Below are 25,695 nucleotides of genomic sequence, written 5' to 3'. Positions count from 1 at the left end.
GGGAGGGAACAGATAACTCTGGCACCTGTCATGAGCAAGAAAGGCCATCTCCAGCCCTGGTGGACTGCCCAGCATTTGTGCCACACATCAAGGCTTGCTGCCTCAATGCATCTGCAGGATGCTTTGATGAGGGCTCAGCTATTGTTCAGAGCATTCAAAAATGACACAGTGTGACTAATTTTCTTACCTATTTCTATTTTTTCCAGAGCTTCAAGGCCCAGCCTTTGGTACTGATTCACCTTGTCGACTTCATCGTCATAACTAAGAGAAAAGAAGCAGAATTTGATGCCTCCTGCTGATCCAAATCCAAGCTCCCAGAAATAACCCACACAGGGAGAGCAGGGACTTACTAGGCCACGTAGTAGGCAGAGTTGGAAAGTAACAGCAGAACATCCACGTCCCTGTGAGTGGCATCAATGAGGCTGAGGAGAGGAAGAAAAACAAACAGAGGGGACAAGGTTTTATTTGCAGAGCTGTGTAACCCATGCCCGGTGTAGTTTGGGGACACTCCTTTAGAATTCAGCACTTGTTAAACACGGCACATTATCTCGTGGGCTGCTGCTGCCTGCCCAGAGTCACTGGAAAACCCAGGCAGGTGGGTCAGTTGTTGGGTGGCCACTTCCCAAGCCCAAGTGTGATCACCTACAAGAAGTGGATCCAGGTAAGCAACACTCTCTCCTAAACCTGAAGTTGCCTCATAGCTCAAATAGGTCAGCAGAAGGCCCAAAAATAAACAGAAAACCCTCAAGCTATTACAAATGCCAGCAGATATATGGAAAAATACCTCAGACTGAGTGAAGGTGATGAGTCTGTGCCCTGAATAGCTGTCAGAACAACCTGCCCTGCTATTTTTAGATGCTGAAGTTTAACCTGCAGAGGATCTCAGCACTGTTTCTCTTTTACAAGCTAGTGAACTCTGAACTCGCTAAGGAGGGGAGAGTTAGTTCATGCCCACTGTTCACAAAGAGAAATCCAGACTGTCCTACTGCTGACTCATGCCCCAAGAATGTAATCTGCCTCCAAAGTCAGGCCACACTTTCTCTATGCAGCAATAAGGAACAGCAGCTCCTCAAACAGCCCCTTCTAGAACCAAGGGTGCTTAGAAGTTCCCTCTGTGGTACTTCCAATTCTGGCAACATGAACTGACTGCAGGCATTTCCACATGATGTTCCAAAGGTGCACCACTTTTATGGCACTTTGAGAAAAGCACATTTGAGAGGAGCTTTTCTTCTACAACTGCAAGTATTCAGACCCTCCAAGGACTTGATCATTCTGTGTTGTGCTGTGCTAGCCCAGCCACCACAATCATTTCCCATCAGCAGCGAGAGGCATGGCAGAGCAGCAGCTGAGCCATTCTGACCGTTCACACACCTTGGGTCGCAGTCAATAAGTGCCCAACCTCCATGGAATTTTTCATCCTCTGGCAAGAGCAGCTTCATGTAGCTCTGCAGCAGCTGGCTGATCAGCTCCTGGTGGCTCCTCAGGTTCTCCTTGTGCAGGGCTTCGTGTTCCTTCTCTTTGGTAAATATGGAGTACAGATCCTCTGTCACAGGGATGCCCTGCATCAAATCTAAGTGAAACCCATAAAATACCAAACAGGAAAGGAAGTTAGAAGGGATAGACAGCAAATTCCTTCCAAATGTTTCATATTTACTGATGATGCTCTTCATGGTCTTTCTGAACACAGTGTTGCCTCAGGAGGTTTTACACTTCTTTCAGTGAAAAACATTTTAAGAGACACCAGCTACATAAATTTAATTTAGTCTAATAAAAAGAGACACAAAGACATTTACATGCTAAAACAAAGTTAGGGGCAAATTCCACAATGAGTCACACTGCATGCAAACCCTCTGAAGTGAGGGCTGTTTGATCTCCAAATGGAGAATCACTGTTCCTTATGGCCCATCACACAGACATGAACATTACACACACCCAAGGTGCTTTTAAGCTTCAGGATGCGGAAAAAAAAATCAGTCAGAAGATAAAGCCAAGATGATTTTAATAAACTCTTCTAAATAGCACAGCTCAGCTTAGTTGCAGTTGTACTCTTACCTATGACTGCTTGCCTGTAGGCATCCCTGAAACGGTTCAGGTAGTATCTGTTGGCAGAATTCACTCCATCCTTCATCACCCCTGCCAGCTTCCTTTCCCCGGTCCTGGTGAAGTCCCCCTGTCACACAGAACATGCACGTCATGCCCAGATGCATCTTGGAAGCAGCAGGCTCAGCTCACAGAGCTTTGGCATTCTGAGACTCAGAGATGAACAGGTGACAGCTCAGAAATTATCCACAAGCAGCTCTTTCATAGAGAAGTTGAAAATACCGATTTTTCAAAGGGCATCTGGCTTGTGGCATTGACAGAAATTGGGACGTGCACATCAGATAACATTAAAGCAGAGCATTCAAGAGGTCAGTCACTGTGATGCTTGAATACCCCAAAAATGCCCTTTATTTTTGGCCTTTAACCTAGCAGGAACACCACTGGAACAGCAGAGAGACTGCAGCTCACTCAAACAAGGTTTTATGTTTTTGCTACCAGAACAGGACAAGCAGAACATCCCAAAGGAGAACAGTACATACCCTCCCAACCTCAGAAACAAAAGCCAGTTTCTGGGCCACAGAAGGCTTAGAATTTAAATAAAAAGCTGTTTTGGTAGTTGCACTTCATTAGAGGGTTCTATTTTCAGAGACACTCTGAACACTGGCACAAAGCAGTTCTAAAAGCCATGTCAGCTACTCTGAGGAACATTTCAAGTGGGTTTCACTTTCAAACTGAAAGAAGTACCCCAATTAAAAAGAATTTAATTCATGAACCTCAATGGCAATTAGAGAAATCATCAAACAGAAGGCCTGAAAATCTAGATCTATAAATGGAGGTCTATGCTTCAGATTTAAAATTAAATATACATAATGAAGACAAGCATGTCAGGCTGGTTTTTACTATTTTTAAAATTAATAAACTAATCAAATTCAGTAGAGATATTTAAAGAGGGATTTCAGAAGCATTTCCACCACAATCATTTTTCTCATGCCAAATACAAAGAATACTAAAAATGTGTTCCACCAGTGACTAAACACACAGCAAGTACCTCAAATTCTGTGACTTTTCAAAGCAGCAGGAGTAAAAAGTAAGGAGTTTCAATCCTGATCTTGGCAAAGAGCATTACAACTAATTAATTCTTTAGAAAGCATGGGTAATTAGTATCACCCCACTAGCTACATACTGTGATCTTCCGAGCATTTCTGAAGCACTGTGACTGCTCAGGAGTGCTGCAGCCATGCCATAATTTACCTGGGGGCAGTGTTTGATGGCTGTCCTGCTCTCAGCTGTGCTGCAGACAGGAGGGGTGCAGCTGAGGGCAGCCAGCAGTGCCCAGCACAGCGGGCAGGCACAGTGCCCCTCACCCCGAGTGACAGAGCACTCTGCTGCGAGGCCTCACAGGTCTCCACACAGACCCAGGCACAGCTGTGGGCTTTGCTGCACATACAGGAGAGTATCCCAGAGCACACCAAGCTGTGCCAGCCTCCCCCCGTCCTGAGAGCAGGGGCAGTGGCGGTACCTTGAGGGCGGCGGTGCCCGCGTACTGGCGGCTGATGGCATCGCCGTTGTTGGCCCACATGATCTGGTAGATCCTGTTGCACTTCACTGGCAGAGGCTGCTCAGGAGGCATCACACCCAGCTTTTTGAGCTGCAATTGGACATGTGCATTAGTAAAATGTCCAAGGTAAAAGCCATTCCCCGTGTGAGAGCTCGATAACGGAAGGGAAACGCCTGCCAAGCGTTTGATTGTTAAAGTTGACACGATCCAAAAAGGGAACTCGTTCTGCTGATTTGTCAGAGGAAATTAATTGTGAGCAATGAATCACTAGTTCATTGCTAAGCATCGTATCGCTGGAGGCAGCATTAACATTCATATTAATTATGAATGTAGGAGCCAATCATCAAAAAAAATGAGCTGAAGTTACTGTAGATTACTCAGGATACAGGACATTTTTCAACAGAGAACCATCAAAAGGACAGGCACCACAGAACTTTAACGTGCATAAACAAGTTAATATGTCCTCTATTGCAAAGGCATCCGTGACCTCAAGGGTCTGAAAATAAAAACCAGCTTCTTTTGTTGGTTTATTATTAATGCTTGCACACTTTGGATAGTTACTGCTTAACACTGATACTGAAAGTGAGATATCTTACTCTTCAGGACAACCAGCACTTCAGTTTCCCCAGGATAAAAGCCTTGGGTACAACACAAACTTTAGCCACTGGATTGGTAAAGCAGCACAGCCATAACTGCAGTGCAGTCACCAAATCTTAGGCCAGCTGCAGGGATAACTTGGAATAGATCACAGGCAAACAATTCCCAACCAAAACCAAATGCTGAAGCACTCTCTGCAAGTCAGAAGACAATGGAGGCAAGGCTGTTCATTGACTCTGAAAGCCCTACCAAGTTTCCAGAGGAGAGAAGGCAAGTCCTGTGGTTCCAAGGAAAGCAAAGGTAAGGCACACGTAACTCTCAGTCTTACACTCCATGCCATTCACCCTCCACGAGGGAAGACAATCCCAGATTCCAGAGCAAAAAGCAAATGGGGGCAGGGCAAAGAGGAACATGACTAAAGAAAGGACCCTCAGTCTGCTTGGAAATCCCTTCTCTAACCCCATCCCACAACAGTCCCTACTTGCTGCATCACAGTGTTTCACTTCAAAGCAGCTAAAATAGCATCCAACTTCTAGCTGGATTTTAGTCCCTTAATCTCTTGTTTCAGGGAGGGATTTTAGAGGGTGGTGTTTTGTTTTTAAACTTTGTATTACTGCATAAAATTACTAAATCAGAACACGACAATCCTCTCCAAGATGTGGACAGTCAGTCCTTCCTGAAGCAGGACAGCAGGCATCACTGTTCTGCAGCGATTTCCAGCTTTGTATTTGTACATATTACCCCTTTCAGCTTCACAGCTCTCCAGTATTTCACAAAGATTCTTTTCAGTAGAGGTTAGTTTAGCATTTTTCAAGCCCACAGATTTCTCTGTGAATCACAAGAAGTTCTGAGGTCCTTGGCAAAGCCCCCAGTTGACGTGCCTGCTGCTCCATGACCACTCTGGCAATGGCAGCCTGCACAACGTTGGTCCGGTCCAGGCAGTCCATGCAGTTCACTCGGAAGATCCCTTCCTGTTTACAGATCACTCCAGCCTGGTCAACCCTTTCAACAGGAGAACAAAGGCACACTGAGACACTTCAAATGAAGTAATTCATCAGCTTCTATAAACAGGTAGAAGATTTTACACTGTTTGTGGTTGCACTCACCACCCAGGCACGCCCCACTCTGAATTAACTCCTCGTGTTCTGACCTATCCTCCATTTAATCCAGCCTGGATATCAAATAAATCCTAGTGGGGCCATAAACTCGGCATGCAATCAGCTGAATTCAGCTCTGGCATATGTCATACAAGCTTTCAAGAGAAAAGGCTTTTAATTTCAGACAGAAAAGCCAATAGAAATGGCAGCAGCATTTCACTGAGCAATCAGAGTAACAGATTGGAGGCTGCAGTGCATCCATCAGTTCACTTTAACCAGTGCAAACCAAAGCTCAGACATGCCTGCTGAGTTCAACACAGGGCTGCTGTTCCAGGGTTTGTGGGTCAGGTACAGAGTGTTCCACATTAAATACAACCCCTGAAAGTGTCAGATGAAGCAGGCCCTGGGCAGCAATCTGAGGATCTTTTGTTATGTGTCTCGAGCACCAACACTTCAGAACACAAGCTGGGACACACAAGCTGGGTGTCAGAGAAGAAATACAAAGCATACCAGTTGTGATGAGATCAAGGCCTCCAAATATCTACTGTATGTTGATTGGTTTTGTTTGTTTGGGGTTTTATTTCTGTTTGTTAGTTTGTTTTGGTTTTTTAACAAATTTTCCATGCTAGTTCAAGAAGAGTTAAATACCTACCAGCACCACTTCATGTCAAGAATGATATCGTGAATGGCATCAGTCAGTGTTTGGACATTTTCAAACTTCATTCCTCGGCTAAAATGCAGAATTTCACAAAAGTTAGGTTGAATTAGAGCAGTGACTTTAATTATTTTATCTTATTTGTAACATTAACAAAGATAGTGCTTTGGCTAATCCAAGCATTCTCTCCTGCAGCAAACTCAAAACATGAGCCAATATTCAGAATTTTTTTTAAAGTACAGTTCACCATTAAATCCAAGGAAAGAGGTTAAAAAAAAATAGTTAAATTCTCAAGGCTTTGCATTTCTAATGCTGCTTCCATAAGGAAGAGTAAGTGTGCAGCATTCCATGCAACGTGCTGTTCTCACCTCAGTCCCAGTGTCACAAGGAGTGACTACAGATGGAGCTGGGCAGGAGGATCCTGCACCAGTGACTGTACAAAAAACACCCTACACGTATCACCCCTCCTGCCCCACCCAGCAGGTTGTTTTGGGGATTGCTCTCGATTCACTCACGCTCACGGTGCAAAAACAAACAGTCCTGGTAGCTATAGAAGTTTTTAAGGAGGAAAGTGAAGGAATGAAAACAAAAGCTGCCTTAAACAAGAGATTAAATATCAAATCAATTCAGGGAGCCACAGGCCTAGAGAAGTCTCTCTAGGCCATCACTTGGTTTCCCTTCCCCCATCCCCTTCTGCAGTGTCTACTGATGACACACTTTCTCAGTCAGTAATGCTCTCCCAGGCCAGATGCAATCCTAGATTATGGTTGGAAATGAAGATTAAACCAGTTTAGAGCCTGTACCGACTCCCACACAAAGGCAGCTTGAGGGAAGCAGAAATGCAGGCCTGTGGGGCAGATTAAATGCTAGGGCAAGTGACGCTGCCCCAGGACATGGCAGCATCAGAGGGGAGCCAGGAAAACACAACTGCTCAGGCTGCAATCAATTAAAACCTGGGGTATTTTCTAGTGAAAAACCATTGGGTCCTGAAAGAACCCATCGTATCTTTATAGAAAAAATAAAGAGAAACAGAAGTAGAGAAGAATTCAAAGCAGGTCAGCCACAGCTTTACATTCACAGCATGTCTGAGGGAACTCTCCTGCTCAGAATGTGTAACAAATTAGATTTGCCCAATAAATAACTGCAAATTTAACAGGTCAGAGACACAAGATGACAAACAGCAGTGCCTGGTTACCCAAACTTCACATTTTATCATGCTCTAGTTTACAAAAGGTATTCTTCCTGTTTAAAAGTGTTCCATGCAGAAATAGAAACAATAATAACAGTGTTTTCTCCTCCTTTCTACTCTCCTCTCATGCTAACAGAACAAGATGCAAAGGGTCATTTTCCAAAGGTTTCTTACCAGTGCTCGTGGAAGTCAAAAGAAACATAAGTCAGATTTGCATTATTGTAGAGAAGAACTTGTTTAAGGTAAGCATCTCCAATAATCTTCTCTCTGCCTGTTTGATCCACCAAGTTAATAATAACCTGTTCAAAAGTTCAGTTAGTTAACATTTGTCATCTCAGATGTGTATACCATGCAATAACAAACAGCTCAAGAGTCATAAGATTTGCAGGTAGTCTTGCTGAAGTTACAGTCTTTGCTGGATTGTACCCATGACAGATGAGCTCTAACAGTTACCTGCCTACACAAACTTTAACCCAGAGAAGCTCTGAGTTCCCAGGACAGGAACACAGAAACAGGGTTTACACATTCCCACAAGTTATTGTTTTTTAGAGTGAGCTTACAAGGACACTTGCGAAACCTAATAAAGTTCTATTTACATACAACCTTACAACTGTCGACAGAGCTTCTAAAAAAACAAAACACATCACAAAAAAAATCAAACTAAAAGCATTAACCTTCATCCCCTGCATTTTCATGAGATGACTATTTTATCAGGCAGCACTCACCTGCTTTTTGTAGTTTTTCAGCTGTTCTTCAAAGTGTGCACGAAAACAGGCCACAGTTTCATTTTCACCTGCAAGGCAGAGCAGTGTCAGACAGAAACAGCCTGTTCAGCACTAACTCAAGTCCTGTTTGATGTATTAAACTGTGCCCAAATCTGCACTCTGGAAAACCAAGACAGCTTCACTGAAGACACATTGTACAAAACTCCTTTCAAAGGCGTTTCAATCTGCTCAGCTTCAACACTGCTGTTCTACCACGGTGTGCAGCAAACACCACTGCTAAATTCTGCTTGTTGTGCAGAGGAGATGGGACTAAAATGTAATTTTTAATAAGCCTGCTTAATCCTTTCAGCTGTGCACCACACCCCCACGTCAGCAGCTCTTCCCAAAGCTGAGTCCCAAGGGAACTCTGACCCTGTGGGGTCCCACCCAAACACTTACTCTTGTCCAGGCGGGGCCGTGGGTTGTATCTGTATCCCACCTGGCTCCAGAAAACAGGCACAGAGCCTCGGGTCTGGATGTAGGAGAGAGTGTGGTTGTGAACGTGAATCAGCTGCTCTGTCTCCACGTAATTTGCCACGTTTCCGTTTTTATCAACACCTCTTCTCTTATACCGCATTCCTGGGAGGAGGGAAACGGTCAGGGCATATTTAAGTGCTTGTCCTAAACATTAGTAACTTTTGTTGCTGGTTTTGACAACACTAACACAGGACAAAGGCTCTAGCCAAAATCCATCATCAGTGGGAGAAGTCACTCCTGTCCCAGTTTATTCCTCGGAAGTTATTTTGACTGTATGGATAAAGTTTATTTCCTGACATATTATGAGCAGCACTACAAAGTCAAAGATAATCTCTAGTCCACCCTAAATGATACATTTCTCCTGTTCTGTCCCATTTAGCATAAAGTTTTACTTTAGTGCTCAGTATTTCCATGAGCCTCAAAGGCAACTGGTTTGGGGGTTTTTTGGGGGAGTTAACTACAGTATTTCAGAAATAAAGGCACATTGGACTCTTGGCTAAAAGTATGTACTAGAGAATTAACCAAACACACAATCCCATAACTATTCTTCAAAATATTGCATCAATTAATCAAAAGAATCTTTTAGTGTCAAGAGAGAAAGTTCTACACAGTTTGTGCTCTGGACTTGCAATCAGATGAGCACAGTGATATTAACAGCAAAAGCAAATGAATAACAAATTTCCCCTCTGCAGTTCAGTTCCTGTATCTGTGTGACAATTTAGTATTAAAAAGGCATACTGTAAACTAGCTGCTACCCTGAAACTCTGAAGGATTTACTCCAAGTTGTTCTGACAAATAATGTTCCTGGGAACTGCATTAAATAGAGGTGAGCAGTGGTACAAAGGTCAGTCCCATACCAGGGTAAGCTTACCACGGGTTTTTTCTTGGTTTTTTTGACATGCTGAAAACCTGACTGTGTAGGAAAGTTGGACACAATGGAGTGCTGGGGCACTGCAGCCTTTTGCTCCTGCAGGCTGGGGGGCTGCAGTGCACACCTGACAGGGGCTGTCCATCTGCTCACCAGCACAGCACTCTCAGGGTTTCCCCTGTGCATCCCTCTCCAGATTCAGGAACACCCCAAGGCCTGGAACTGCTTGCCTACCAGCTCTGTGCCGGCTGCGGCGGGAGATGAGCGCCACCAGGAAGGTGGGATGGACGTCATCCACGCAGCTCGGCTCCTGAGGAGGGGTTTCAGGGCTGCTCTTATCATCATCAGAAGATTCGCTGTAGTTTACAACCAGTTCTTCAATCTGCACAAATCCTTGAATGATGGGTATGATCCAGAAGTCCACCTCAGCATTCTGGAGGTTACAAAAACCACATTTACATTCCTGTTGGTTCTACATCACCTGCAATTATTTCTGCCCTTTCTCATGTTTATAAAACAATTGCTTCACACGCTTTTCGTATTTTAAGAAATTTTTGCCATGTCCTTGACTTATTTCTGTAAGTGGTACCAGCATTTTTCCTCCATCAGAAGGAAGAAAGAAACAACTTCAGATCTTTCTGTGGAGATGGAGCAAGCTGAATCAAGGCAAGGCAAAAAGCCCTCCTATGCTCTCAGCTATTTATGGACAGAAGAAAATCATGCAATTCTTTAAAATTTCTTTTTTTAAAATCAACTGGTTCAGGGCTCTGCCACCCTAAAACATCAGTTTCTTAAATAGAATTGAAATCTAAGTTCCTCAATGGTCAGCTCTTTCCCCAAGGTTATCCACTGATATCTTAGAACATGAAAAACACAACTAGCAAAACTCCTGCATTATACACAACTTTTCAGAGGAGCCAGGTTTACCCTGCAACCATTTGATTATGTTAAATTATTACTGAAAAAGATGCAGGGCATAAAGGAAGATGTCTGCTGTCATCTTTAAAGAACATAAGACTCGGCCTAAACTGGCAAACTGTAGTTAGTAACTTAATCTTTATCTCCAAGTTTAGTTTCAAATGAAGGAAGATCATATATTGAGGACAGAATGGTGGTTCTATGATCTGAAATGGAAATGTTTTCTTTACTCTGAATAGCTGTTCAGAACAACTTGTTCTACACTGTTTTTACATTGATCAGCTGCTCTGTTTAAGGAGAAAACACTATTCCCCACCATGGAAAACAAAAGTCTTATCTCAAGGAAACTCTGAAATTCATAGTTACTTCTTTTCTGGCTGCTCCTTATTATCAAGCTCAGCTCTGTCCAGGGATCATCCCTTCCACAGATAACTACAACTTAATTTACCTTCAGAAGTCAGCACAAACATATCACACCAAGTTATTCTACATTGTTTTACAATAATAAAATTCTAAATTCAGTTGAAGTTCATTCATTAGCAACCATCCCAGGCTAACCAGAAGGCTGGGGGAAGAAGGCAATGCCAGTTGCTCAGCTTAAAGAAGGCACAGTCCTAACCCTGACCTGTCTGCCAAGCAGGTTCTTAAGCAAACTTTCTGAGGCCTTAAGCAAACATTTCAACTAAAACTGAAGAATGATTCTCATAACACACACTAGAAATAAAAAACTCACATCAATGCTGATGAGATCTTCAATCATGTGCTTGTTCCAAAAGAATCTGTCATCAACCTGTTGAAAACAAAAAAGGGCAGGTTTTGGAACTCCTTTGGTAAGAACACCAGAGCTCTCTTGTTTATTCTCTGCAGGTGGACACCCAGGTCTCATCAGAGTTCAGCTCAAATCACACTGCTGCAGATTTTGTTTCCCTTCCTTGCCCTGCAGCTGTTACAGGGCAGGATGTTCAGCTGCTTTAGGCTGCAGCAGTGTGAGTCTGGACACAGCCATCGTGGGACAGCACATCCACCTGCCAGATGGAAGAACAAACAACACACTCACTTTTCTCCACAGGGATAGGTTTGCTTTCTCACACGTGCTCTGTCTCTGCACAGAATTTGTCAGGTCATAGGTCAGGCTGTAGTAAAAGGAGTCGGAATCCATGAACATTTTGAACAACTCCTCCAATAACCTCTTCTCCAGCCTCTCTTTCTCTTTGCTTTCCTTAATCTGAAAGAAAAAAAATGGCTTTTTATTTCTTTGTGAGTGAAAAAGACTCCAGGCCATATCTGCTAAATGCTATTTCTAACTCTGTAGGACAAACCCTTTCCATCGAGGAGCAGGCTCTTAAAAATCCCAGCACAGATAATAAACACAAGGGACATCCCCAGAAATACCAGGTTATTGCTTTTACCATTCAAAGCTGAACATTTAAGCAGTCTGTTTCAATCTCAAGAGTTTAAGAAATACTGCATCCACCCATTCTAATTTTAATAAATATTGTTTGGATTTCTTAAGCCAAGCCATTATTGTATTAAAAGCGTTTTGATGACACTGTATTGTGTGGTGTTCTCTGAGGAACTGGGCACCAAATTTTGTCTCCAATTCTATGTTGTAAGAGAGATGCTTCTGCAGAGCAATTGTAGAAGCTGAGAATCTCAGTAGAAGGTAATCCTGGTAAGAAGTAACTCTATCAGTAATTCTGCCAAGATTAGGTAATTGCAAAATGAAAAATCATAGAATTGCCACAGCTCAATAAAATCAAAAAAATTCAACTGAGCATTAAGATAGTAGTTCCACACTGTGCAGTTTTTCACTAGTTCTTTAAGGTCTTAGTACTCCACTGGATCATCCATCACAACCTTGGAATTATAAAGCAAACATTATGAAAAAAACATAAGGCAACAGTGGAAAACTTTACCTTCTTTTTATTTGGAGCAGACACATTTGATTTAATTTGGGTAAGAGTCTTCAGCAGAAATTTTGTGTCATCTGGGGACTGTGTTATCTTCTCTGGTTTGTTTATCCCAAAGTGGTGCTTTTTGCAAAGCTAAATAATGACATTGAATTAAAGCCAATAATTAGATACTCTTTACAAAGTTAAAAAAAAATTTAATTAAAGTCTACAAAAATCAAGACCTGGACATTCACAAAGCTAAGGGACACACTCTGAAATACAGGGGAACACACAGTTTTCTATCCAGAGCCCAATTCTCACTGTTTTTTATAAAGGCACTTTCTCCTGTGATTGTGAGGATGCCTCAGTTTGCCATGGCCTGAGTATCCAGACCCACCTCAGTTTCCTTACCCAAGTTACAGTGCAAATTGGGATTACTCACTTGGTTATTCTATAACCAATTAAGATTCTAAAACTTGAGGAGAGCAAGAGCATCTATTAAAAAAATCCTTTCTCCTAGTTCAGTGTTGTATTCCCAATAAGCTTTGTGAAATTGAGGTGCAATTTTACTGTAACTTCCCTCCATAGCAGAACTTGTGATTTCTGTTTAAAAAATACTTTTAATCAAAAAATGTTATTTAAAAAAAGCACAAAATGATCAGTATGCCTGCTTATACCAGGAATAACAGGGGAGAGGCATTTAAGTTTTATTTGACATTCAGATTTCCCTGAGGCAGAAGGGGGAAGGTCAGAATTCCTTGGGGACAGTCATACCTCCAGCTCCAGGTCCTGAGGTTCTGTTTCAGAAAGTGGAATCACGGCAATCTTTGTTATTTTGCAAACCTCGTGATCTCCTGGGAGTTTGCCAATCAAAGCTTTCTGACGAATTAAAAGGAGCCACCATGGTAGATCTGGGAAAAACATGATTAGTAGATGCTTTTATTTGTCTTGTCAGGCATTTACTTTGATAAGTTTGCCAGAAGCTTCTCCCTGGTGTAAAAGCCCTGCCAGGAACCATCTGACCAGAAGACCCCAGTGAATGATGATTCACCATTGCTGTGATTTGTCAGTATGCATTGCAATAAAAAAAACCTAAAAAATACTTATTCAGTCTGTAATACAGTAAGATTAACTATTTCATAGACTTACTCACTAGAGGTAAAGCTAGCCCTGCTTCATCTGCAGCCACCAGCAACCTCTAGGATGAAGCACATCCCCACCAATGGCACCAGTGGCAGTAAAATCTGAAAGGAACAGCTGGAGCTCAGACAGGAACAAAAGATTTTGCCTTTACACCCTCTGTTGTGTATCAAACAGCAAACAGCACAGACACAGGCAGCATCTGATTGCAGGGCTCGTGAGTTAAGAAATCTGGAAGGCAAACAAGGGCTGCAGCAGGAAGAGTTTATGTGTGTTCAAAGCCTCAGGAATCATCCCTGCAGTGACATGCATGAAGTGGCACAGAAACTCATGGGATAAAAATGACTGAAGATATTGGTAACTGGTGCATTTCATCTACAACACTTGCAGTTACAGCATCAGCACTGCAGTGAGACAGGGAACCAGAGCCACAAACATCCCACTGACTGCTGAATGGTGCCTGCACATTCCTAGATTTGAAGCCCTTGGCTGCAGCAGCAGCGTGTTAGTTGGATGCTGGGCTTTCAGGAGTCAAGAGTTCTGTGAAGAGGGATGGAAAAGGCACAGAAAGTCTTCAAGACAAACATGCACACTTAACATTTCTCCCAGCTGAGAAGAGACCAACTGGGTTTAACTGCAAAGGTCATATAAAGACATAAAAAGCCTGCTGTGGCAGACTTGAATATGCTTCCACACTTGTGGTGGCAGATTGTGTCATGTACTATGCCTTTGAACACGACACACAGCCTTGGAAAAGTCTATTTAGCAGCTTTATAGCAAATACAAAGCCTGTTCTCCTTGCTCAGGAAATTCTAAACAGCATTTTATCCTCTGAGTGCTTGAGAGAAACACAGAAAAACCCAGCAGTGCCTTTTAATCTGGAGGAAAGGAACAGTCATTGCAAACACACAAGTGTGTGCTGTGACACTCCACTTGCTCTGATTCCACATTGCTATCTTTAGAGGAAAAGCCTTACTTATATTGGGCATTAGGAAGCCTTCAAAAATGTCAGATCCTCCCAGTTACAAATGTGCTGTGAGAAGCAGAGGGTGCCTCCCCACCAGGGAGGAGGGGAAGGGGAATGAAATGCACTCTTCCCAAACACATGACCTGCAGAACACCTGCCTTTGCCTCCAGCCACCACAGGAATAACATGGAAATAGGAAAAAGGAAGCTGAGGAAAACAGGACAGGTTCTGTGCAAGTGAGCAGACCAATAAGAAAATCCTTTTTAAAAGGAGAAATTGAAATGCTGCCCAAAACACCAGCAACAGATGAAGATGCCCATCACTTCATCTAAAAAGATTGCTTTTTAGGAGGCAAAAAACCAGTCTCTGGAAGCCCAGGGCAATCCAAGCTTAACAGAAGGGGAATACAATAGGGCATCCAGACAGATATTCCTGGTGGGGAGTCCTCTAATCTCATCTATTCCCAACTACAGCAGGTTGGCCACACAACTTGCTCCTGTGAGATCAGCAGTGTATGTCAACAAACCAGATAGATACTCTTTTAAACAAGGAAATCATCTAGAGCTCCAGTGAATTAACCAGTAGAGCTCTACTGGAAATAAGCATAAGATAAAGAAAGGCATTTCTAAGCAGATAGTAATAAAAGTGGAAAAGAAAAATCTCTGCCTACTCTTCACTTGACCTCATATTGACAAACCCTGGTAACAGCAAACAAGAACTGAAGAGCTTAATACAGCCAAGCAGTTCTGTAGCCCTTTGTCATCTTTTAAAATGCACTCAAATGTCATCCTGGTGTGCATTTCAAAACTCTTTATATCATAGCCAGAGCCACAGAACATTCAAAGAAAACAAGAATTCCCCAGCAGATCAAAAGCAAACAATCAGGAAGTAATTATGCAGATAAAGTATGCCCTGAAGTAAAAGCTTCAACAATAGCCATAAAAGCAGCACATTATAATCACCAGCAATATCTAAATAAGTGAGTCCCAGCACAGAATACGTGCTCCTGCAGTACAATAAAAAAAGGCAGTTCCACACAACTCAATTGCCTGGTCCATGTGTGAGGGATGGGGTGCACAGAACACCACACCTGTGTGCCATTCCAGCGAGGTTTAAATCACCTCTTAGAATCAACTGTTCATCTGTAGTGCTTTATGAACTATGGCAGAGCAGATGGCAACAACTGCTTTAAAATAGGATATCTCAAGGAAGCTCTTACCTCCCATTCCACTGAAATGGAAATGCAGTTCCTCTGTTGCTTCCACACTGTCAGCACAGCACTGCTGTTTTCCTCCAACACTTCCCAAACAATCCAGCATTTCATTTCTCCCAAATGCCTTTGCAGCAACTTTTCTTAAACCGTCCAGGAGTTTACTAAAAACGCTGCTTTTTGCAAGTATTTTGATTTTAGCCAAGAAATTCTGTGCTACCAACTCCACATTCCCTTACTTGAACAACTGCAGAGCCGGCAGCGTGCCAAGGAATGCCTGAAGCTGCAGGAGCCTCAGTCCCATCTCCCTGGGGACGTTTCCCATGCTCAACAGTTGTTTCTATCAAGATTCACAGGCATGCTGACAAAAACAAGCTTTCCTTTCCTGGGGCTAGGGAAGGAAGAGCTCCACTTGCCTCCTGTTTACAGGGGCTGTGGAACCTTGGCAGCAGCACTTAACCTGGGCTTCATTAACAGCCCTGGAAAAACTCGTGGAATGGATACAAGGAGAGACATTCAACTGCTCAGGAGTGTCCTCTGACCAAGAAACAGGAGAACTGGGGCAGCAGGGAAGGAGTTAAGTGGAAGCTGCTGGAACTGGCTAGGGAATCCAACTTTGGTTATAGTTGGATACACAACTGAGCATATTCTTGCACTGCAATGTTTGATCAGCTTGCTGAGAAGTCTCTGCTCAACAGTGATTCCATTTCAGGCTGCCCTGACCATTTTAGTGGATTGACTTTTTATTCTAACAAAAAGGAACACAACCTTCTTTCATCAAAATCCCAGTCCAGAATTAGAAAGGAACTGGGCAGCTTCAGTTCCATTGTGTATGGATGTGCCCTGCCAGGACCACAAACAAAATTAATATTCTGTACAGCAGACACTTGATGCAGGAGATGTGCTGGCCTCTAGCTGGGAAGATCATGCAAAGATAGAATTAATTGCACATCTTACCAAGCAAATGTGCAGTGATCTGTTTCAGGAACATCTCCACAATACATCCTAAAATCCTTTTCCTGCTATTCCCATTGTTACTCTGCATTTTCTTACAAGTTAGGAAGGGCCAGAAAATGGCAAGCAATCACATCCTTACATTCAATCAAGGTTTTATTGTTTGGGTTGGAATTCTGCCCCATCCCCCCCCCCAAAAAAAAACCACAAAAAACAAAACCAAGAATCATCCATGTTTAAGGAAATTCAGTTTGGGGAAGAACCAAGTGGTACTTTCACTAGACTTTCCTCTCCAGTGTGAGTGTGCAGTTATGTTGGGTTGTGCAACTGACTCTCTCATGTCAAAAATTCTTTAAAGAATTAAAAAAAATAAGCTTGCTGGTTCCTATGAGACTGCTTCCCTGGCAGAAGCTGCCCTACAGATTCTTTTGCACAAGGCAAGCAGTAAAACCTGCAAGATTAAGAGTCAATTAAATCCCATCCCTAGTTACAGCATGTTGGCAAGGGTGTTTCAATGGTGAATTACAGACAGTCCAAGATGGCTTGCAGGGACATTCCAAGGGTGTGTCAGAGCACTCCAGCATTTCTGCCATGAGCACATCTTTCCAGAGCATGGAAGGATCTGTGCCCAAGACACTGAAGTGTGTGCAGCTTTAGTGACAGCTTTACTGGTAGCAACTTCAGCACTTAAAAAGGCATTTCAATTTTCCAGCATTAGTCAGTATGTGCTGAGCATTCTTAAAACACACCAATATTCCTTTCCAATAACAGCTAATGACAGGACTCCTGTTCACCAATGAACTTCAAATTAGGTTTTCTGATCTTAATAACCTGAGGGCAGGGGAGAAGAAATCAGAGCAGTAAGTCCTCCTGTTGCAGGTCAGGTCTGTGAAAAAAACATTTCCCCAGCTCCTGCAGCTCAGTGCTCCAAGTCTGGAGATAATGGTCCAGCAAGGTTAAATATTTATACAACTCCTGCTGATAAAGTTTCCAGGTGACAAAGATTGAGACAGGAATAAGTAATGAAGACAGGTTACTGTTACAGACCGCTGGAGGATTCAGCCAGAGGAAAACATCAAACCACATTTGAATATGAGCAAGTGGGAGTTCATTGACAACAACAGGCTCCGAGAGATCTCTGTGAGACATCTCAGCCAGCCCCTCGTTGTGTTCACCTAACAGAGAACACCTCTCAGCACATGTCAGCAATTCAAGGCAGCAGAAGAGAAGGACAAATAGCTGCAGGCTCTCTTTCTTCAGACACTGAATGGTAGAAAATAAACATCATTTCCAGGGCTGTTGCATCACTAAATAGCAGAATATCACAACGGTTGGTGATGGTGTCACCTGAACAAGGCAGGGACCAAACCAAACATTTCCAGACCCCAGCAGCAGCTGAGTGGAATGCCTGGATGAGCACAAGTGATGCAACAGCTCCACAGGACACATGGAAAGAAGAGCAGATATCAGGCTTATTACCTGATAATCTTCATTTGCATGACAACAGTAAGCTGACACCTGTTACAGTGTCCCAGCTGGGGAAAGTTTCAACTCAGATTTCATAAGCAGAGGAAGCACCTCACAAGAAGCACACATGCAAGGGCATTCAGCTGCCATAACAAACAATAAACTAAAACCTTCCAAAAAGCACTTGGTCTCCCCCTTGAAAGGCTTTTCCACCAGACTCCCTTGAGAGAAGGGGGGCAAGGCTTTTGTGCACCTGAGGGCTTGGTTTAAAAAACAAGACCACCACACTCCACACAAACAAAAACACGTTCCAAAACCAGTCAGTGAGCATTTCCCCAGAGCAGGAAGAGGTCACTACTGGAGCTCAGCCATCATTCATCATGGACAGCACATGCTGAACAGCACAGAGAACCTGGGGGAAGAGGAGAAAGGGAGATGGCAGAGTCTGAAGCACTTCTTGTCAGCGGATCTGAAAAGGGTGGGTGAACAGCTCTGTGGAACGAGCACAGACAGAAATATCAGTGAAATTCAAAGATGGAGAGGTGCAACTGGAAAGAGGATGTGATGGTGAACTTCCTGGAGAGGTGGGCTCTGAACTAGCACTGTCAGGAACAGGCCCTGGGGTGACTGGAACTCTGGAGCTGGGATTCCCAGAACTGCTCTGACCAAGGGCACTGCTGGTGTGTACCAGTGCCTGCTCTCCATTTCTGACACTGCCACCCTGACTCATCTGTTCTGTTCAACAGAGCACAAACATCTGATCCATTTCAGCACATCCTGCTCTCCTGGAACACAGCTGAAACTTTACCTGTATTGCTCATATTGCCAGGCACTACTTTAAATGCAGGTCCAAGCACTCACCAAAGAATGGTACCCAGCAAGTGTTCGTGGCTCCCTTTCCTACCTGCCAGGAAACAGCCAGAACTCCACTGGCAGAAGTGTCAGCTGCTATATTTCAAAATAAATATTTACTGTGGCTACAGGGATTTGCAGCTGATAAAGCTAAAGGAGCACTGACCTTATTTTACAGGAAAACATTACTACTATCAGTTAGAAACAGGCTTATCATTAAAATAACAATGAATTCTACATCTGCTTTAATTTTATAGCTCTGTCATTTACCTACAAACAAGTTTAAGTATTCCTTTTGCTTTCCAAAATTCATCTAGCAACGTAGCAATTTTGCTTCAGGTTTTTATACAGCATTGAGAATTCAAGCCTTATACTTTTGTTCAAACTTCCATCATTAGTTTCTGTACCACAGTAGAACAACAAGAATCTCCTCGAAAGGATTATTCAGAAAGGCTTAAGAATTTTATAAATCTCACACTGAGCCTCAGATAGGACCTCAAATACAAGTTTCTACTATTTGCAAATGCAGTTCTCTATTTTTACATCCAGTGTCAAACCAAAACACACAGACTGGAGAACAGAGGGAATTTGCACCTGCAGCTATAATATAATCACTGTGACAAGTTCAGATATTTGGGGAGTACTCCTCCAGTGTATAAATACCACATCATTCCATTTGAGCTATGCACTATTATTTGTAATACCACAGACTTTAAAACAAATATAGCAGTAAACAAAATAAATTTAAAAAAAAAAAAAAACAACCATAACAGAAAAAACCCATCAAAACAGAACTAACCACATACCTGTGTGAAGCTGAACTTTACCAATGACTCCCTCTACCAGGCCCAGACAAATGGGATTCCAAGCCAAAAGAAGATCAGTGGCTGCAAAAAAAGAACAAAGTTCCTGTATTTAAAAAGCAAACTCAACAGGACAATTAATCCAGTGATGGTCATCCTCTCCACTCTGCCCACCTTAGAGGGTAGAAAACACACCACAATTCCTACAGTAAGCTGATGCACAGGCTCTTCAATTTGTGGTTAGCTATGACCAAATTACTAATTTTCTACATAAAGCCCTACCCCAGATATTTCCCAGATGTTTGGGGGTGGGGGAAGTAGCTTTGAGCTACAGTAACTCATTTAATGGAGGTTTAATTCTTTTAACATCCGTTTGCATTTGTAATGTAAGCAGAACTTTACAAGGCTCTGGTGCAATGGAACACAGGTCACCAAGTTATCTGCAGAGCCTCAAACCCCAGCAGATGTGAACTCTCCAGCAGTCCCTCCCAAAGGATCCCAGCCCTATTGCTTTCACATCCTCTTTCTATAAACATGCACACACACACACACTTCCTCTTCTGTTAAAAGGCTCTCCACAATTACATGGAATACCAAAGTACAAAAAGTTAAGGGTTAGGTTTCTGGTTCTCCTGCTGTTAAATTCCAGTGAAATAAATAGGAAGGAGAAGAGAAAGCAGAGAGTGATGAGAGTTTCTAATCGTGTAGTGCCTGTTCAAGGATTCAAGAGTCGGGGAAAGAATAGAATTCCTAATTCAAATCTTTAAAGTGAAAACAAATCCTTAAAAGCAAATGATACCTGTGTAGGAGAGAAAAAAAACCAAAGGAGAAGAGGTTTTCTGTACCACAAAGGACAAGTTTATTCTTATCCACCAAAATGCACTTGTTCCAAGGTAAGAAGTGTTCCTCCAGTTTTAACCTCCAGACAAATTAAGTATCTTAGGTATTGGTGTAAGTAGATGAATATTTGAAAGAAAAAACTCATACAATGCAAGAGTATAGATCATCTACCTATATACACTTTATTTACAAGACCTTGTTTCTTCTTGGAAGTCTGAGATCTGCAGGTGACAACTGACAGTCTGATTATTTTTACACACTTATTTTAAAGCACTGTACCCTCCTTGAAACTTTGTAATTGAGAACTTGATCTTCCAAGAGCATGCTTATTTTTTCTAACTTTTAGCACAACCTTTAATAACACAGCAGACCCTCATTAAAGAGAAGCATCGACATGAGATCACCAGAAACCACTGAGGTGAGGGTAGATCTGGAATGAGCTGATTCAGTGGGACAGATCACACGTGCCTGTGCACAGGCAAGCAAGAGCTAAAAGCCCCCAGTGGCAGAATTTAAAGCAGTGTTTGCAGGAGCAGGGCAGAGCTGCAGTGAGCATGTGGAACCAGCCTGGACCAAACTCCTGTTCCTCCCGTTTCACTGGAGCAGAGCTACCGAGTTACTTGGGATGCACAGGATGCAGGAACCACATCAACTTCTTCAGGAGACCAATGCAGAGAGCTGAGCACCAGGAAAGCAGGGACAGTGGGCATGACTGAACAGTTTGATTTGCCCTCAGTGCCTGCTGAAGGACCCAAACACATCTTGTATCCCCTGACAGAGACCTGAGCAAATATTTTGGTCTGATTACAGGTGTGAGGAAAGAAGAGTGACTTGTCTAAACAAAGGCCAGAAGAGAGCTGGTATCAGGGACTGTGCAGACAGCAGAACAGACACAGCGCTTCTCTCGCTCCTGGGGGTTCCTCTGACAGAGGCAGCCCAAGATATAACACACCAACTACCCCAGTAGCAGAGGCACGGTGAGAAATGGCTCTAAACTTTGACTTACAGCACAGACAGGCTTTGGAAAAGAAAAGCATGTATTTGGAGTTAAATGCACATTCCACTTTGAGAGTTTAAAGACAGCAAATATGGATCCACCAGCTGGGCAGCACCAGCTCTTGAGACAAGTGTGATTATCAAGCTACTACTGCTGAAGGCTGACTGTTTTAAGAAAATTTTCTATGGGGGAGGCAGGACATATGGAAAAAACCCCACACATATTTAGCAACATTTGAGGAGATTAACATTTTTTTCAGTGTCCAAGAAAACTGAGGTGCAAAGAGAAATGCCTGTTGGCTGTGAAAAAATGCCAACTGTGGAATCACACTGACTTCCTTCGGTGAAAGTATCACAAAATTTATTTTTTTTTCTTACGCTATTTCTAGAGAACTTTCTATAGGAAAGTATGTGTGATAGCATCAAAGCAAGCAAGCTGTTTTAACTAAATAAAAACATATCTGGTTCCAACCTTCTGATTAGAACTTTGTTACTGGTTATAGTTCAGCTTCCTGTGTGAGAGCCACATCTCAGCTCAGAGCCAACACCCACTCGTGCTGAATAAATACCACGACAGAAAATACCCACACGAACCTCTTGCTCTTGAAGAGAGCACTCTGGAAATGTAGGATGGATGAACCACATGAATTAAAAGGTTTAACTATCATTCCTCCACACACCCCCAGAGAAGATGGGGTTCATGTTGAGTGCAGTCCTATTTACTCCGGATAGGAAGAAGCTGTCTCTGACTTCTAACACTTGAAATTCTTCAGGACTGTTCTCTTGCAACCATTGAGTCTGTCTGGCAAATCTGGCAGCAGCAACCTTCAGCCACCACCTTGCATCTTTGAAAATTATAACCGCTTAATCTTTGCTCATGTAAATGATTTCAAATATACAGGGATCCAAGAAAGTTAACTGCAAGCCTGCAGGAGATTAGTCTTTGACTGTAAAATTTAAGAATTTAAGAGGCAGCATAAGTTAGTAGACAGTGATATGTGTTACAGAAGGTATCCACATCTTTTTAAAGCCAAGGGGGAAAGTAACCATACAGAAATGCCCATCAATAAGAATTAACTACCCCAAGGCCCTACCAAAGGAAGCACCAGACCTTCCTCTACAGCCAAAACAGACTGAATGTTTTGAGATATGATGTGAAATACAGTTTTTATCAACACAGTTACTCTTGTTTCCCCACACAAACTTATCTTCCTAGAGATGTCGTGCTGGTTGTCTCTGGAACCTCAAATAGCCAGGAACAAAGACTTATCAACATTAAACTGCAACACAGTGTTGTTGAAACAGAGTCCTTACAGTGCTGTGCTGGTGATAATGAGCACTGTCCAAACAGTCACTGTCCTTCACAGCAGCGGTGTCCAGAGAGAGTCACTAGGAGAGGAGCTGAGCTCCTTGGAAGATTGTCCCTGACTCGAGGAGCTCTCTGCTGTCCTCAGTGTGTTTGAATTTCAGAACTGCCAGTCTGCCAGGCCTGAACACATACCCATAATACTCTGAGGTATGTACTTGCTTACTAAGTGTCCATCCTGAAGTACAAACCTGCTCATTCCTTCCCTTTCCCCACTGACTGAATTCACGTCTTTTTGCTGATTGCAGTCAGAGATTAGAGATCCCTGACAATACATTTACCGCTCACAGTGATTGTATCAGCATTGTAGCTGCAGCACAATGGAGCTTCCGTCACAAATTCTCAACAAAACCAGCTTTGATGCGATTCCTTCCCCACCCCCCTCAGAGCTCACCAGCAGCCATGAGAAGTTTCTTTAATTCTTTGTGGTTACACAAACATAACCCCGATAAAGGTGATACAAAAGCAACTTGGAAGTGTATCAAAAGCCAAAACTGCTGTCCGGCTCTTTCTCCATTCTACCACCAGCTGAGCTGATCCAAGGCCAGGCCCAAATTCTGATAAGAAAACCAAGTGCTGCTTTGGGATAAACCACTTGCTCCACACAGGACTGTCTGGAGAGTTTCAGGAGGCAGCAGGAGGAGAAACCATTTCACTTGTAAGCACTTGAGCCCAGCCCTACTCCCGAGCTGGTGCTTGTCAGTCCACCATGCAGCTGAGCTATCTTTCCACCTCGCTGGAGTTCAGGGGGGATACACCTCTGATCTCCCTCAGCAATGGACCCCAGCTGGGAAGTGTTTCCTGTCACTGTACTCAGCATACAAATCACACAGCACAGCCCTCAACTGCCAGCCCAGGTTATGGGTAAGTGCGTGAACCCACACACAAACACAAACCACTGCTCAAAGGCTCCTCCCACGATCTGACAGAGCAGCAACCCTCAATCATCTTCACCACTCAGCACAGGCAATAGATATTTATACAGCAAAAGCAGAATAACTCGCTGTACAAAGCCAAAATAAATCATTCTGCTCTGCTCATGTAACTTTCAACACCGGAAGGGTTAATTTTCAGGAAGAAAACTTCAATACTATTTTTAAATAGATTTGATTTTTTTCTTTAAATTGTGTCTGCTTTAGATCAAAGACAACGGCAAGACTTTATTATTAGTGTTATTTGACCCTCATGACCTTTTGTGGCTTTTCAAAAGAAAGTCTGCTTCCAAGTTCCAGTTCATCTTTGAATAGTCTTCTGAAATATTAGCCAGGATTAAGAGATTACAAGTTAACTGGGAAGACTTAAGAGTATAAAGTTGAACTTCTTTCTCTTGGAGGAAATAAAGTACTACTTATGCAAACGAAACTTAGGCTAATTGCCTTTTGCTTTCAACACAGATTTCTACATTTGTATTTAAGCTACTTGCAAAAAGATATTTAGTATTACAAGCTCTTAATTGTCACAAAGTGTCAACTTTAAAGCAGTGGGGATGGGAGCAGAAAATACAAGTTTGGATTTGTATTGCTGCAAAAGCAGGATGCGAGTCCCAGAGAAAGCACCTAACAAAAAGGAATCCTCACTACTCATCCTGAGAGAGAAACACTTCTTTGTATTCTGCTGCAGCCACAAAATCCCCCGAGTCACCAGGCACTGCTTGGGAAACTGGAAAACATGTGGGAAATGTTCCCTTGTCTGGAGAGTATCCAGTGCTCCATGTAATGGCACAAGGAACTCCTGTACTGCAAGTGGCAACAAACTGCTGCTCCCAGTTGTTTGCTCCAAACACAACTTGACCCTGTGGATCAGGGGCCTCCAAACTTCATCAGCTTCCACACCAGGAAAAGCAATATTTTAGCAGGCACACCAAATAGATGGATATTTATTTATAAATTAGTTACATGCTCTACTGGACTAATATTAAACACATTATAAAACATACAAAACTCAGATGTTTTTGATGGATGAAATAAAACAATTTTAAAATGCTGTTTCTCTTCTCTTTTTGAATGGTATAAAATATTTTCTTCCCACACCCCAATGGATTGCACAGTGCCCCCACGGGGGTGTGCACCCCCCTTTGGAAACCACTGCTGTCGGTGGCTAAAAGTGTGCACCAAGCTGTTAGATGCATTTCAACTGCTTGAAATTAGGATCAGCTCCTCACAGCCCTTCCACAAACCTGGAAATACCGCTCAGAAAACTGCCCAGCAGGGACTCTCAAATGCAAATGCGTGCCAAGCCACTGACTCAGAGGGTTGGTTTTTTGGTTGGTTGGTTTGGGGTTTTTCTGTACTTTAGAACTTCCCTTAATCCTTCACACTGCTGAACTGCACTAGTAAACACTCACTTTCTCAGAAGCAATACAGGAAAGGAAATAATATCTTTTACCCTTCTAAAAGTAACAACAGTGCACTGATTAATATTATTATTACACACCAACACACATTCCCATTTTCAGCCAAGCTCAAGTTGCTCGTGGGCATATCCTGAAAGCCAAGAAAGCAGGAGGTTGTCCGCATTTTTTTTAATCCTATTTACTCTGCAAGAAGGAAACTGTCAAACAGGAAGGAGAAAGATTTTATTCAAACCTACTTACCAACCTGACAGCTTAAACACTGTGTTCACTCATTCTGCAGACACTCTATTAAAAGTTTGCTCGGTTGCAGCTTCCTGGAGAAGAATGCCAGAAAGCTATCCCATCCTCAGAAAATTTAAATATAAACATTCACTGAGCAGGAGGAGTTCACAATTATGGAAATTAGTTTGTTTTGCTAATCACTGAGCTGACTTACGTTAATGCTTCTTAAGAGCCATGAGAGAATTACTGGCATTGGTGTGGTGAGCCAAATCTACTACGCAAGGTAAAGTTTTCCCTCACTGTCACCTGCTCTTCTGACACCACAATTAACTGCCCACTTTGACTGCCCAACTAATCAGACTCAAAGCACAAAAAGAATCAGGGATTGGAAACAACCAGCACTAACTAAGGGACTTAAAAACTTGGCAGGTGTGTTTCAGGAACAAGAGTAAAGGATTTATGTCACACAC

General features: G+C 42.8%; 1 protein-coding gene across 3 annotated transcripts in view; it reads right to left on the bottom strand.

The window, feature by feature from the left end:
• INPP5F (inositol polyphosphate-5-phosphatase F) overlaps positions 1-25,695 on the bottom strand; it is a 37,295-nt gene that overhangs the window by 5,282 nt on the left and 6,318 nt on the right. The window contains exons 2-17 of one of the 3 annotated variants that reach the window (XM_050334465.1): positions 19,452-19,532; positions 12,830-12,966; positions 12,080-12,208; positions 11,221-11,388; positions 10,897-10,953; positions 9,480-9,678; positions 8,300-8,479; positions 7,862-7,929; positions 7,311-7,435; positions 5,945-6,022; positions 5,077-5,197; positions 3,560-3,688; positions 2,053-2,170; positions 1,372-1,570; positions 351-422; positions 188-261 (exon numbers count right to left, since the gene is read on the bottom strand). In XM_050334465.1, the coding sequence (XP_050190422.1) occupies positions 188-261; positions 351-422; positions 1,372-1,570; positions 2,053-2,170; positions 3,560-3,688; positions 5,077-5,197; positions 5,945-6,022; positions 7,311-7,435; positions 7,862-7,929; positions 8,300-8,479; positions 9,480-9,678; positions 10,897-10,953; positions 11,221-11,388; positions 12,080-12,208; positions 12,830-12,966; positions 19,452-19,532 (1,935 nt within the window). Of the gene's footprint in view, positions 1-187; positions 262-350; positions 423-1,371; positions 1,571-2,052; positions 2,171-3,559; positions 3,689-5,076; positions 5,198-5,944; positions 6,023-7,310; positions 7,436-7,861; positions 7,930-8,299; positions 8,480-9,479; positions 9,679-10,896; positions 10,954-11,220; positions 11,389-12,079; positions 12,209-12,829; positions 12,967-15,381; positions 15,727-18,205; positions 18,300-19,451; positions 19,533-25,695 lie in introns of those variants that run through there. The other 2 variants (XM_050334479.1, XM_050334472.1) reach the window with 2 other exon arrangements.

This window comes from Myiozetetes cayanensis, unplaced genomic scaffold (genome assembly GCF_022539395.1).
Source record: "Myiozetetes cayanensis isolate MyiCay16 unplaced genomic scaffold, myiCay2020 scf10, whole genome shotgun sequence".
NCBI lineage: Eukaryota > Metazoa > Chordata > Aves > Passeriformes > Tyrannidae > Myiozetetes > Myiozetetes cayanensis.
The sequence above is the reverse complement of the archived record's forward strand: the minus strand, read 5'-3'. Positions and strand labels throughout refer to the sequence as shown.